The sequence below is a fragment of the Cynocephalus volans genome, chromosome 6 (assembly GCF_027409185.1).
Source record: "Cynocephalus volans isolate mCynVol1 chromosome 6, mCynVol1.pri, whole genome shotgun sequence".
In the NCBI taxonomy this organism is placed as follows: domain Eukaryota; kingdom Metazoa; phylum Chordata; class Mammalia; order Dermoptera; family Cynocephalidae; genus Cynocephalus; species Cynocephalus volans.
The window spans coordinates 115,183,789-115,198,298 of NC_084465.1; the positions used below are offsets into that span (position 1 = coordinate 115,183,789).

General features: G+C 52.4%; 1 protein-coding gene across 1 annotated transcript in view; it reads right to left on the bottom strand.

The window, feature by feature from the left end:
- Positions 1-7,425: 7,425 nt before the first annotated feature.
- The window catches only part of IL21R (interleukin 21 receptor), a 33,058-nt gene continuing 25,973 nt past the window's right edge, over positions 7,426-14,510 (bottom strand). Inside the window, exons 5-9 of the mRNA XM_063101309.1 lie at positions 12,362-12,516; positions 11,360-11,537; positions 10,796-10,898; positions 10,127-10,205; positions 7,426-8,145 (exon numbers count right to left, since the gene is read on the bottom strand). Of these exons, the coding sequence (XP_062957379.1) occupies positions 7,426-8,145; positions 10,127-10,205; positions 10,796-10,898; positions 11,360-11,537; positions 12,362-12,516 (1,235 nt within the window). The remainder of the gene's footprint in view (positions 8,146-10,126; positions 10,206-10,795; positions 10,899-11,359; positions 11,538-12,361; positions 12,517-14,510) is intronic.

Genomic DNA, 14,510 nt, shown 5'->3' on the forward strand with positions numbered 1-14,510 from the left:
TCTGAGGTAGCTCTCTTCCCTTCTAAGCTCTGCACAAAGGTCTCCAGAAACCACAGTGCAGACCAGAAGTTGTGAACTGAGATGGCTCCAGGGGCCAGGCAGGTGACATAAATGAGAGGTAGGTGTTAAACATTAGTGTTTTAGTCCGTTTTGTGTTGCTATAACAGAAATACCTGAGACTGGGTAATTTATAAAGGAAAGAAGTTTATTTGGCTTACGATTCTGGGACAGCTGCATCTGGAACGGGCCTCAGGATGCTTCTACTCATGATGGAAAAGCGGCAGGCTGCCGGCAGGTACAAGCAGATCATATGGAGAGAGGAAGCAAGAGAGCGAGAGAGAAGGTGCCAGGGTCTTTTTAAGCAACAAGCTCTCGTGGGAACTAATAGAGCAAGAACTCACTCATTACTCCCCCCACCCCCAGGGAGAGCATTAATCCATTCATGAGGGATCCGCCCCCATGACTCAATCAGTTTCCAACACTGCCACATTGGAGATCAAATTTCCACATGAGTTTTGGAGCGACACCACATCCAAACTCCATCAATTAGGGAGTGGTGGCAACTGGAAAACTAAAATGTGCATACCCAGGCTGTGAAGAAACTCAAATTTAGAAAATGTTAAGCACTAACTACCAAATAAACGCTATGACAAGGCAAAAATGGCTCTACTGCCCCTCGCAGCTTCCAGAGCAGTGCTAGGTCACAGTCTAGGTCATACCCCACCTATCACTTCTCACTCAGGGAGGTGGGAGGGGCACTGAGCCCAGATGGGCACATCTCACAGCTGGCTGGTCACCCACACAGGGTTGGGATCCCGGGCTCGCTCACCCTTGGCTTTGTGTCCTCAGTTTCCCCACCCCTCCGCAGTCTCACCCTCTGTATTCAATTCTTTGTCCTTTTTCCTTAGATAAGCAATAGGTGAATTCATTCTCTTTTAAACATGTACAACATTACAGATACAGCTAAAGCCTTCGGGACCCCTCTCCTTCAGGGGCCCTCCCAGACCCTTTCTCTGCCTTTACATACATATCTGTGCATTCCTGGGAGACATGAGCCTGTGATGCTGTTTTTATATGAGCTATGCCATCAAGTGCAGCTCGCTCTTTCACTCAGCGACTCCCTTGAACGTCTGTCAGCGTGTGGACAGCTGCCTCCTACACCTGCAGAGTGCTCTCCAGTATTGCTGCCCTGAATTTATTCACTCTTTTCCCTACTGGGGAGTATTTGAGCTGATGCCGGGTTTCCTCCCATGCAGACCCTGCTTCATGGAGCGTCCTTGGGGCTGCTTTCTGGGGCTCAGCCTCTGGCTCTTCTCCCTGCTCTTCTCAGAGCAGGCTCAGTCTGCTGCCTCCAGCCATCTCCTGAGTCCCCCTTGCTCCCTTCCAGACTTGATTCCTCAGCTGGGGGATTTCCTGCCCTCTGGCTTCCCCTGACCACCTATCTGTCCCTTGTGCCCTTGACCCACTTCTGCCAGGGGTTTACCAAATGTGCGTGTGTATATGTGTGTCGTGCGTATTTGTATTTATGTGTGTGTATGTATCTGCATGTATCCGTGTATGTAGGTCTGTGTGTGTGTGTATGTGCGTGTGTGTATACATGTGCTCTCCTGCTTACTGGGAGCTCCATCCCCACCTCCCAGCGACAAATGCAGTTCCACTTCGCCCAAGGGCAGAAGTCAGCCCATGTCAAATTTAAGAAAAGAACCTGCCTATTCACTTTCTGTCCTCATTTCCCATATTCCCTACCACAGAACATTGCTGTGATGATTGTCTGGGGTCCCCTTATAAGACCCTGGCCGACGCACATGCCAGTCCCTTCCCCAGACTGCAGATAGCTGGAGAGCTCCACCTTCAGTCAGCACCTGCCGGTCCCAGTGCTGATCAGCAGGTGGCAGCAGCAGCCTGTGATCTTGTTTCCTGATTGCTCATCTTGATATCCTAATGTTTGTCTCTTTGTCTGTTCACATTGAGTTTAAGGGTGAGAACAGTGCAAGCTGACAGGAGCTGGAGGTGACTTGTCCATAAACATGATAATATGGTAACATAACATTTTCTGGGCACTTGCAGTGTGCCAGACGCTATTCTGGGCACACTGTTAACTCCTGGTCTCATAACAGCCCTAAGAAGTATGTGTCTGATCAGTGTACCCATTTCATGTATTAGGAAACTGAGGCACAAGGAGGTAAAATAATCTCCACAAAGCTGGAAGCTAGTAAGTGGATCTTCAGGCATTCGGCCCAGGCTGTCCACCCTCCCCCAACACCACTTTCCGGTGGTGGCATTTGCTTTGGGGTTATGGGATGAGAAGCTGCACTGTGCTGGGAGAACACTGAAAGAGCAGAGTATGAAGGTTTCTTATCTAGGGACATCAATTTTTGAAAGAGAAACCTTCCAAATTTGTTGACATTTTGGATGGAAGGAAACCCATAGCTACCCCATGGTCTTAGCAATGGGCAGGGCAGGGTGTCTCTGTCCTCATGCACAGACTTCCAAGGAGGCCCCTGTCCTGTTTCACGTCCCTTTCTGTGGCACTTCCAGGTCTGGGAGCAGATGGTTCCCTCCTCTGCCCGCTTCTTTGTCAGTCACTACTCTGCCATTGATTGATTGATTGATTGGTTGATTTGTTTGTTTACTTGTACATTCAATATCTTTGAGCACCTGCTCTGTGCCTGGCACTATGCTAGGCTCTGAGACATAGCAGTGACTTGAATCCCTGCTCTTGTGGGGATAGACAGTAAATATGATAAATGAGTAAAAGGTGTATGTTAGAGTAAGTGTGATGGAAAAAAAATGAAACTAGGTCAGGGGGTGTTGCAGCTTTGAATAAGGGGCCTGACCCAGGTGAGTCCCACCAAGCAGGTGACATCTGAGGAAAGACTTCACTCCAGCCTCGTTTTCCACGCCTGTATGGATGTGCCTTAACTGCGGAGGACCCCACCCGTTGTTTTAACTGTCGAGTTTGCGTCTCCTATGCCTTTCCTGTTGGCAGAATGGGCTCCCAGAAGGAAGGTGCACCTGGTCACTGCTGCGCCTTCCCGGAGGTCCCATCCCTGATTTCCGAAGGTGCATCCAGGGCTTGGACGGGCCGGCATCCAGGCCCAGGCAAACTGCATCCTGCATAGGAGGGAGGATGAGGGTTCCCCTCCAACAAGGGGGCCAAAAGAAGCCTCTCCCTGTGCCTCTGTTTCCCCGGGGGTCAAATGACTTGCACCCTCTGCCTCCTTCCCATGTCACAGCGTCCAGGGCGCCCAGGCAGCATCACAGCTGAGACCTCACAGTAGCTGTTGATGGTTGGGAGCTAGAGTTTGGGGTTCTCTAAGTCCTGGCAGAGGTCCAGGAAAGCTTTGGGGCATCTGGATGAAGCAGCCGTGATCTCTCTGGGGAGGAGGTCGGGAAGGGCGGGGAGCACAGCCCTCTTCTCCTCTGACCCAGAGCCAGCTGGGTGATAGCAGAAAGAAGGAAGTCCATAGCTAACTGGGGGGTGGGTGTGTCTGTTCCTGCCCCCACCCCCAGAACCAGCTGACCGGCTGATTCCTGTCCACACTTTACAAAAGAGGAAACTAAGGCTCAGAGACAGCAAACGCCTTGCCCAGGTCATTGATGACAAGCTTGGGAGTCTGGTCCTCTGGTCCTGCCTCCCATCCTCATCACAGGGATGGTGTTATAATGATGCTGGAACACTTTCTGCTGCATGTGACAGACCTAAAAACTCCAGGGCAAATGTAAGTTCAAGTGTGGCTGGATCCAGGAGCTCAAGAGATATCACCAGGAATATGTTTCCCACCTCAAACCAGCTCAAATCAAGAAAGGAAACTGATCAGCTCACTGATTCAGTCTGGATAGGCTGGTTATGCTGCAGTAACATGTAGCCCTGGTCTTAGCAGTTCAGAGCCACTAAGGATGGATTCTTGCTCACAATACATGCCCATCGTGCATGAACTGGAAGCCCTGGTCCGCATCTCCTCACTTGAGGGCCCAGGCTGACAGAGCAGCCACCACCTCAATCATCGCTGGTCACTGTGGCAGAGAGGAAACACTCCAGGGGGCATTGCAGCTGTCAGTGACATGATCTGTTCAGAAGTGAGATTGACCATTTCTGCTCACTAGTCATTGGCCAGTGCTGGTCATGTGGCTGCATGTGACCACAGGGGCCAGGAAGTGTAATCCTGCCATGTGCCCAGTCGGTGAAGAGCTGGGAATATTTGGTGAATAACACAATGACTTCCATACTCGTGTACCTAAAAAGTCCAGAGGTAATGTGGGTTGAGGTGTGGCTGGATCCAGGAGCTCAAGAAATATCACCAGGAATGTCTCCATCAACTGTGTGCTTCATCTCAGGCTAGCTGTTCCCACCTGGTGCCCTCTAGCAACTCCAGGCTTGGTCCTTCCCTACAGCTCAGCAATCCCAGCAGAAAGAGAGCATGGGCTGGACTGGGTTGCATGTCTGTCCCTGAACTGTACAGTGGCTGGGGGGATGGGATGCTCTATTGGTCAGGCCTGGGTCATGTAGCGACTTCCAGAGCTGGGGTCAGCCATACCCACAAGGCTGCTGCATAGACAAAAGCAGCAGGCACCCACAGGTGTTCGCTAAGTGTTTCTTACCTCTTGACCGAGGTCCCTTCCAGCAGAGCAAGGCGAGGAAGAGCTGGAATCGCGGTCAGGAGACCAGAGTGCATCTGACTGACCACTCAGTGTGTGACCTCAGGCAGATCACTGGCCCATCCCGTGCCTTCATCTGTCAAATGGATAACCCTGTCCCCTCAGAGCTTACAGGGACCCCTCCTCCTTCTTAAGAGAGGGTCACTAGCAGTTCTGGACTGGACTTTGAGTGACAAGAAGCCACCTTCCACCCTGCTTCCTGGTCCTTGGCCACACCTCCAAGCCTTTGCCCAAGCTCTTCCTTCTGCCTGCAATAGCTGGCACCTAACAACTCCTACTCCTTTTTCAGAGTCCAACAACCACCAACTCCCTCCTGCAGAGCCCTGCCCCTGGTGATGTCCCTCGGGGCTCCCATGAATCATGGGCTGGGCTGACTCACACCAGCTAGGAGAGTTCACTGTGTGCATCTCTCTCCAGCTCTGTGTTTAGAGTCATCAAGCCGGAGCTTGACACTGGCCGTGGCAGGAGTCTTTACACTGTGGAAATCAGCAAACGTTACAACTCAGGCTTTATTGAGTGCCTACTGTGTGTCAGGCTGGGGATAAAGCAGGGGAACAAAATAGACAAGGGTGCTCGATCTATCGTCTTTGTCTCCAGCATCTGCTGATCTATCCATCCATCCAATCGTTCTTCCTTCAGGCTTCTTACCATCTTTCCATCCATCCACTTATCCATCTGCCCTCCGTCCACCCACCTCCATACTGGTCCATCCTCCCAGGTGGGCCAGCCCTTGTCTTCAACCTTTTGTTCCCGTGTTTATGAGCTGAGTGCCCTGCAGAGATGGAGTCGGTGAGGAGCCATGTCTGCCAGAGCCCCCAGGCCTGGCCTGTCTCTGGGTGCTCCACTCCAGCTGTGTGCAGGAGAGCTGAGCTGGTCCCCCAGGAGCCTGCGGCTCAGGTGGTGCCTGAAACCCGTTGCCCACAAGAAGGTGTGAAAACCACAGCACACATTGGCCCAAGCACCTCCAGGGTGCTGAGGGGGATGGTGGGGCAGCTCACAGGTGCAGGAGCTGTGGTTTTACCCTCATGTTCCCATCTGGGTCTCATACACCCTGATACCACATTAATAGGCCCATTAGGAAAGCCATCAGTGTTCTAGAACTTTCCAGCCTCATGCCAGGCACTGAGGACTCTCAGGCATTCCCTCAGCAACATTCCCATCCACCCCATTCTACAGCTGAGTCCCAGAGAAGCTTCCAGCAGGACTGCTTCCAGCAGGAGTGAACCCACCCTGCTCCAAAGAGAGCCAAGCCGGAGCTGTGTCCTCAGGCACCACACTGCAGTCTGGCCTTGGGGAAAGGGACAGCCTAGGTGGGTCCAGGCCAGGGTGGGGGGTTCCCCTTGGGGGAGCCTGAGCTGAATCAGATTGTCCACAGCTGTAACCCTGCTTGATCTTGAAAAAGGCAAGCCACTTCTGAGGTGGGCACGCTTGGAGGGAAAACAATGGATGTTCTTAAAAAAGAAAAAAAAATCACCCACTCTAGGCAGTACCTTGCACCCACATCTAGCTCCTTCCTATACTAAACTGACATTCAGTGAGGTGCCTTCAAATCGTTGCTGAGAATATTTTCTTAGTTGCTGAATTCACATTTCAATAGGCTCTCTGAGAAATCACTGACAAGCACTTGGCCTGCCCCTAATTCCCCTGGATCATAAATAAGTTGCCAGGATTGTGTGGGTGTGGGCAGTGCAGGATTCGGGGGCTGGGAGGGGCTGCATCATTCCTGCCTATTCTTCCTCCTGCCCCACCCACCTGCACGGAGGGTCACTCTGTATGCCCCCAGCACCTGGCATGTACTTGGTGTTCAATAAATATTTCTTGGGTAAGTAAAGGGAATTTTTAAAAAATGGGCAAGAGAAGCCAGGAAGAGAACTCTTGGTTGATGGGGGCAGTTTCTAAGACACAAGACTGACTGATTTTAAGCCTGGAAACCCCCTGAGTGGCCTTCTGCAGGGTGGGACAGCCCCAGGGGCGCCCAGGCTGTCGCTGTGGGCTGTTTTTCTCACCCCACCCACCTCCAGCGCAAGCCCTGGTCCTGGCCGCAGAAGGAAGGAAGCCAACATATATTGGGGGTCTGCTCTGGGCTGCACATTGTATGTGGGTGGCCTCACCAATTTCCCCCCAAGGTAGGTCCTGCTGTCCTCACTGTTCAAAGAAACTCTAGCCCAGAGAGGGGAAGTGATCCGCCCCAGGTGGCACAGCCAAGAGACATCAGAGTCTTCTGATGTCAGACCTACCTCCATGAGCCCCCAAAATCTCCCCACCCCTAGGGTCACTGTGGGCTCACTGTCCCCTTCCCCTTCTCTGAGAGGTGACAAGGAACAGTATGGACTTCTTGCGGCTCCTGGAGGCAGGACCTGGGGCTGGGGACCAGTTCTCAGCATGTGACTGGCGGCCACCCCCATGTACCTGGAAGGGTGGGAAGGAGGCCGTCTGTGTACACAGGCACACTTGCTGCTCACACTTGTGCACATGGGTGAGCTCATGTAGGCACAAACAGCTGTGTGGCAGGAGAACACATGTCATAACCATGGACATGCTCCCGGGTCCACAGGAACATGCAAAGCTCATACATGTGCACACACCAGTGTGTGCCTGAGCCTCACATGCACACGCATGTGTGCACGCATACACTGTAAACATCAGGGTCACAGGCCACCCCAGGGAGACCAAGGCTGTGGGCCTCTTCGCCTCACAGTCCAGGTGCTCCTGTCCCTGGCTCGTGGCCCAGTAGCATGGCCAGGTCTGGATGGGTGGTCAACCTCACTAGCTGGCCTGGGGCCCAGGTCCCGCAGGTGGGGGAGCCATGATCACCCACTGGCGGAGGTAGCTCCTGGGAGGCCCTTCGTCCCTGGGGCTGGCGAAGTCACACTCCACAGGACTGCCGCAGTCAGAGCCCGCAAAGCCGCTGTCAAACGTGTCCATGTCCAGGCCGGCTGGGGGTGAGCCTGCCTCACTCTCGGAGGCCCCTCCTGGCAGCCCGCCACCCCAGGAGGGCCCCGCAGCCCAGCTCTCCTCATCCGCAAGGGACAACTTTAGCCTATCGAGGAGGCTGCCCAGGGGGCCTCCCAGCCCAATGCCCCCCTCCGAGACACAGCCGCAGGACAGGACTGTGGTCCCCGTGCCGAAGAGTGGATCCTCTGGGCCCGGGCCAGGCTCCAGACTGGTGTCCAGATTCAGAGATGGGTAGCCATCGTCCCCACAGCTGCAGGGACAGGTGCATGGTCCCTCCGCATCCACCACAGTCACTGTGTCAATGGATACCAGGCCGTACGGCCTGTCCCCCTCCTCGTTGTAAGCTGAGCCGGGTTCCAGCACCCCGTCAGACTCTACCAGATCTGCTGGCCCTGGTGGCTCGGTGGGCTCCAGCCCCTTGGTCATACTCTGTGGCAGGCGGTAGTTGTGCGTCTCCAGGGTGGATGGCTTCCCTGGGCTGCAGGGCCTCAGCTCCAGGCTGGAGGCAGTGAAGGGTGCACCCACCCATTTCTGTGAGAGAGAAAGAGAGAAAATCGTGGTATGGGACCAGGTAAGGTGGGGGTATAAACACACAAAGACAGAGACAGCCACAGAGACTTAAGATGAGACAGAGACTGCAAGAAAGGCAGAGAGACCAACACCAGAAGATAGAGCGAGGAATCAGGACCATGGTGTGCCCTGTCCAGTGGGGGTCCCCACCACTGTCCCTTCCCCACCCTAGGCCTCAGTGTCCTCAGCTATAGAAGGGAGTTGCTGCCCTCAAAAGCCTCCCTGCTCAGATAAACGGTGTGGCCCCATGGCCTGGACAAGGGCCCCAGTCACGGGGCCCTGGGATCAGAAGGGCCTGAGGTGTGAGTGACAGAGCCCCTACCCTATCCCCCGTTTTACTTCCTCCACAACATTTCTCAAAACCCAGCATTCTCTCAGACTTGCTGAGGGAGAGAGCAAACCTAGGGATAGAAAGTGGAATGGGGGAAAATGGGATGGCGAGGGAGGTTGGGGATAACTGGGTGGGGGACATAGGGTGTAACTGCAGTTTGTGGTAATGGGCATGCTGCCAGTATGGATCTGGCCATCACCTCATGGGCACGAATGGTGAGAATCAGCTTTGTATCTCATGAATATTCATAACCACCAACAAAAAAGATTTGCATTAAAGAAAAGAAAATTTTACATTATATTATGTATTACCACAAAAAAAAAAAAAAAAAAAAAAATCCCCCAAACCCAGCATTCTCTTGTTTGTGTGTCCCACTAAGGTGGACACTTGGCCAGGGCAGAAGCCTGTCTCCTCTGTTCACGGCTGTATCCCCAATGACTGGCACACAGTAGGCACTCAGTAAATGTTTATTAACTAAATGAAAGAGTGGCCTTTGTGTACTTTGTAAATAAAGGCTGTGGGATGATGCTGGACTGAGGTGATCCTTATGCTTTGAAGACCTTCCTCCCCTCACTTGCCAGGCGTCCCACTCATGACACAAGTCTTCACCTGATCAGCACAGAAAGCCCCTGAGAATGGGAATCTCCCTGTCTTCTGACTAAGAGAAGCCTATCCCTCTCAGAAAACTCATCTCACAACTGTGGTGTGGCCACCACCACTGATTTGAAGTCACTTCTCAGCTGTATGGCCGTGAGCCAGTTACTTACCCTCTCTGTACCTCAGTTTCCTCATCTGTAAAATGGGCCTAATAACAGCACCCCCTCCCCCATTGGGTTGTGGTGAGGATTAGATGAGCTATGGGTGTGCCACTTCTAGCAGAGTGCCTGGCATACAGCAAGTGCTGCAGGAGTGTTGGTAAAATTAACACAGAACAGCGGTGATCTTTGAGCTTCAGGAATGAGGAGAGGGTGAGTCTCATGTGGGCTGGAGCACAGGTTCCTCTGCCACCCCTCTCTGAGCCTCCATCTCCTCCAGTGTCCCCTGGGGGCCACTGTGTCAAGGAGAGGAGCTCAGCACAGCACCAGGCAGACGGCAGGAGTCCAACTGGTGCACTGGTCCACATTGCCTGACTTCCAGACTCAGCTGGAGCCGGCGGGGCTGTCCCTCCCACCCCATCACCACATCCTCTCTGCTGGGTAGGTGACGCACAGATAACCCTGTGGGTGCCAGTGGGTGGCAGTGAGCTTGAGGATGGCAGGGGGTTGGTGTATTTTGCAGGTGGGGCCAGACCCTTCCCAGAAGCTGCTCCCTCTTTCCACCCCAGATCAAGGACATCAAAGAAAGGACCAGGGGGCAAATTGGTGCCTTAAGGAATCACCTGGCTCCCCCAATTTGTCTCCATGGGCTGGGAAAGGCTGCATGATCTCATTTAATTCTTATTAAATTCTGCAGCACCGGAATTATTGTGTGCACTTTGCAGGTGGGGAAACTGCATCTGGAGTCCAGGCTGGGATCTGGATGCTGGGGACCTGCAGGGGGATGCTGGGGGTCCCGGGATGAGAGTGGAGTAGGGTTCCTGAAGAGAGGCTCATCGGGGGCGGGGGTACTCACCTTGAAGTCTCCGTGGTGGCCCTCATACAGGGGCAGGAAGAACTGCTCGGGGCTGGGCACCCACACCTTCCTCCACAGCCTGAGAGGGAGAGAGGGGTGAGGCCCCCATGCCACCCAGCTGCAGCCTGGCCTCCCACGCAGACGCTCCCCAGCTTCATCCTCCAGGGAACTCAGCGCCTCACAACATACAGCCCGAACACCTCCATTCCCTCCCTGGACCTCAGTTTCCACATCTGTAAAATGGGAGCAGCGAGTCCCCCTCACAGGCCCCTAAAGACACATGGAGGTTATGAGCTTGGCTGCCTATCGTGTGCTGGGCAAATGCTGCCCCTTCTGAGCCTCAACTTCTTCCTCGACGACGGGCCCAGAGCCAGTTCCACACTCCTCCACTGCATAGCTGTGTGACTTTGAGAGAGTTCCTTGACCACTCTGTGCTCTGTTTCCCCATTTGTAAAATGTAACTGTGGTGTATCAAGCTTGTGGGGCTGCTCTGAGGGTGACATGAGTGGTCCGCACAGCACCTGGCACACAGTAAACGTTAGCTGGTCGTTATTGCCATCACGGTCATTGCTGTCATGGTGACACGTGTGTACTACAACCCTGGGTGGGTTATAGAGGGGCTGTGGCCCAGGCTGACCCCTTCCATGCCTCCCTGATTCCCCAGCTCACCTCCAAGGCAGGTGGATCTTCAGGCCCAAGAAGACTAGGGTGGGGACCATGACAACCAGGACAAGAAGCAGCAGGAGGCGCAGGTCCCAGCCCTCCTTTAACTCTGGGTAGGACACAAACAATGGGTTAAACAGAACCAACCTCTACCAGATGCCACGTGGGTTGGGGGTGGTGGGAAACAGATCTGGGGTGGAATAGAAGGGGGTGGGAATGTGGCAAGTGCCTTCAAGTGAGATGGATCTTGGTTCAAATGCTGTTCCCACCCTGGACCCCAGAAAAGTGACTTCATCTCTCTGAGCCTCAGTTTCCTCATTTGCAAAATGGGGATAATGACTCCCTCTTCACAGTCTGGAGGATCAAATGCTCTAACAGAAGAAGCAGTTGGCACCCAACACTGAGCCTAGCAAGGTAGAGCTCCAGAAATGTCATTGTATGGCTACATTTGGGGACGAGCAACTGAACGGGTACCTCCCAGCCATGCCAGAAATCTCAGGCTAGGGTGGTGACTGGGGAGAACAAGATTTGGTACCAGGAGTGGGATCTCCAGCCCAGCTTCACACCTACCCTCTGGCTGAGTCTGAAAGATGACCGGGTCACTCCACTCGCTCCAGGTGCCCTGGAAGGAGGAGCCAGGCTGGGGACTCGCCCGTATCTGCAGCTCATAGCTCGAGTCTTTGCGGAACTCCAAGGGCAGAAGGGAGACACTTCTTGAGTCCACCGAGATCAACTTTCTGCTCGGACTCTGCCAGTACAGGGAGAGGATGCTCGGGTCAGGGTTCAACCAGGCCAGCCCCTGCCTCCAGCAGAACCCCTCTAGACACAGTGGTGTCTTTCCTCCTCCTGCAAGAATCAGGCCCATGCCTGTGATACACACTTCATTTTGCTTCTCTTTGATCCCAACCTGTCCCCTCACAGTCCTGGCAGTGGACCCTCCCTGCTGGGACTGGGAATGTCCTAGGAGTGGCAATGGTCTTGAAGACAATGGACACTTTTGGAATTCTTCAACAGTTGAAGACATTCTCAATTGACATGTTGACAAATGTCTCAGTTGACATACTGACATTCTCCATAAGTGGGCATTTCTGGAAGTATTCAACTGAACACAACTTAGCAATGGATATCTCTGGAAGTCTTCCACTGGGACAATCTATATTATCTATGAAAATCTTCAACTGGGACCGTTCTAAAGGACAGATAATTTTAGAACTCTTCAGCTGTGACTGTTCTAAATACTGCCCACTCTGGAACTCTCCAACAGTGGACCCTCTAAGTAAAGGACACTTCTCAAAGCCTTCCCATTTGAAACAAAGGGTCTTCTGACACTAGATGTTTTTAATTGTTGATATTTCTGGAATTCTCCAGCTATGGTCAGCCAAGTGGGAAGGCTCCAGGTTGCCCCATTCCTGACGCTTCCTCTATTGTGACTGTGTTCTTGCTTCCATTTCTGGCCCTGAATCATGATGCTCACCTGACTCTCAAATCCGCCTCTCCCATCTGGACTCTCCTGCACTCCTGCCCCCTCCCCCCCCCAAAGCTGGGCACCCACGGATCCTCCGCCTTCCTCACCAGAGCCCAGGGGTCTCCCCGGTTCCTGTACTGCAGCTCATACTGAAGCTTGCCCCTCAGTGCGTAGAAAGCAGGGTCTTCATAATCAGAGCGCCAGGAGACATTATAAAGTCCCGAGAAGGTCACAGTCACATTGAAAGGGGGAGCTGGCTTGACTTTGAAGAAAAACCCAGAAAGATAAAACGAAGTGAGATTCTGCTGCAGGTGAGAGAGATGTGGCGGCAGGAGGAAGTGGCCCTCCCTACCCCCACCCCTGACCCTCACTTATGAGATCGGGATTAGCAGCCTTGAGCGACTTTAGGCTGTCTCTGGGCCTCAGCTTATTCATCTGAAAAAGAAGAGATTCCTACCCGATCAGGATTGCAAACTCAGGGGCTGGCAGGTAACAGAAATGGGCAAAGTGGATTTGGGGGTTGTAGAAAACTAAAGAGCGTTCCCAAGCTACAGGGGCCTGGCCACGGCTCAGGCCAGCCCACCCTGGCCGAGTGGGAACGCAAACCAGGGCGGTCGGATCTTCTAAGTTTTCTAGGAAGGAAAAAAAAAAAAAAAAAAAAAAAAAAAACCCTGCAAATCCAGCTTAATGTGTAAAATCTCTCAAGTTTTAATGTTAGCTACAATACCAAAAACTTTCTGAACAACATGTTGCCGGGTCCAGTCATTTCCAATAAATGATGCTATCATTTTTGTCTTAACCCTGGCTTCCCCGGGAACTCTCTGCTTTGTTACTGGTGAAGGCTCCCAGTAACCCAGAGCCTACCCTGCTGCTCGGCACTGGGCAGATCAACACTCCACAGTGGCCCTGGGAGTTCGGTTTGGGTTTCCTCATCTTTCAGACTCCTTCTCACAAGTGCAGGAGCTGCACTCTGGGCCACACCAAGCCTCCTGGGTGCCCCCGGGCCAGGGTCCAAGCCAGTGGTTGAGTTTGCTGCATCCAGATTTGTTTTATGAACTTGAGCAGGACATGACAAGTTATGTGCCTTAATTTCCTCTCTTTTAAATGTTACTAGTTCCTATCTCCTGGGCCTTCAGATTTCTGGGGACCAAGCTAAGTAGCAGAAGGCAGTAGCTCCAGGGGCACCAAATGAGAAATGTTCTATTGGCCTAAGAGAGACTTGTAGGCCCCCGCCCTGTGCACCCACCCATCTGCTCCGTTTTCTATCTGCCACCGTCTAACATTCTACACATTTCACTCTGATTTCATTTACCATCTGTCTCCCTCTCTGGGCTTTAGCTCCTTAGGGTAGAGGTTTCTGTCTTCTTGGTTAAGTCTGTGGCCGCAGCTCCTAGAACAGAGCTTGGCATCCAGTGGGCTCTCAATAAATATTCGTCAAGTTAACAAATGAATGTAACGGATACAAAGTTACAGCTAGACAGGGAAAATAATTTCTAGTGGTCTACAGTAGTGCCAGGCTTCTATAATTAACAATAATTTATTAAATGTTCTGAAATGACTAGAAGAGAGGAGCTCAAATGCTCTCATCACAAAGAAATGATAGAGATTTGCAATGATGAATATGATAATAACCCTGGTTTGATCTTTATACATTATATGCATGTATTAAAACATAACTCTGTACCCCATAAATATGTACAATCAATACATTTCAATTAAAAAATAAATTCATTGTAGCACAAAAGTCAAAGGTTCGGATCCCTGAAACGATCTGCCAAAAAATAAAAATAAATAAATAATAAAAAATTAAGATTAAAAAATAAATTTAAAAAAAATGAACAAATGAAACTTTTGGGGTTCCCAGAAAGGAACTCTGATGCTGCTTGCAATTCTGAGACACATGCTAGGGCCTCTAGCCACAGCCTGAGCTTGGAGAAGGTGCACATTTTATGGGGCACCCATGGTGAATGCTGTACAATATTTGTTGCTGTTTCAGTAATGGGATCTTTTTGACCCAAACAGTTCCTAACCCCTGTGTTCTCTTCCCCGGGGCAGGTCAAGGCCTGGGCTGGGTGGTGCAGATCAGAGAACTGCCCTGTAGATGCTCAGGAGATGTCTGTACAGCCTAGAGGTCGTCAATGGGGGCTGCCCAGCCCAGGGGGGTCCAGGACCCAGTAGGAGGAAGGGTCCACCAAGGGTGGGGGCACACAATCACTTCCTGCCCCAGCTGGGCTGGGGCTGGCCTCAGACCCTGGC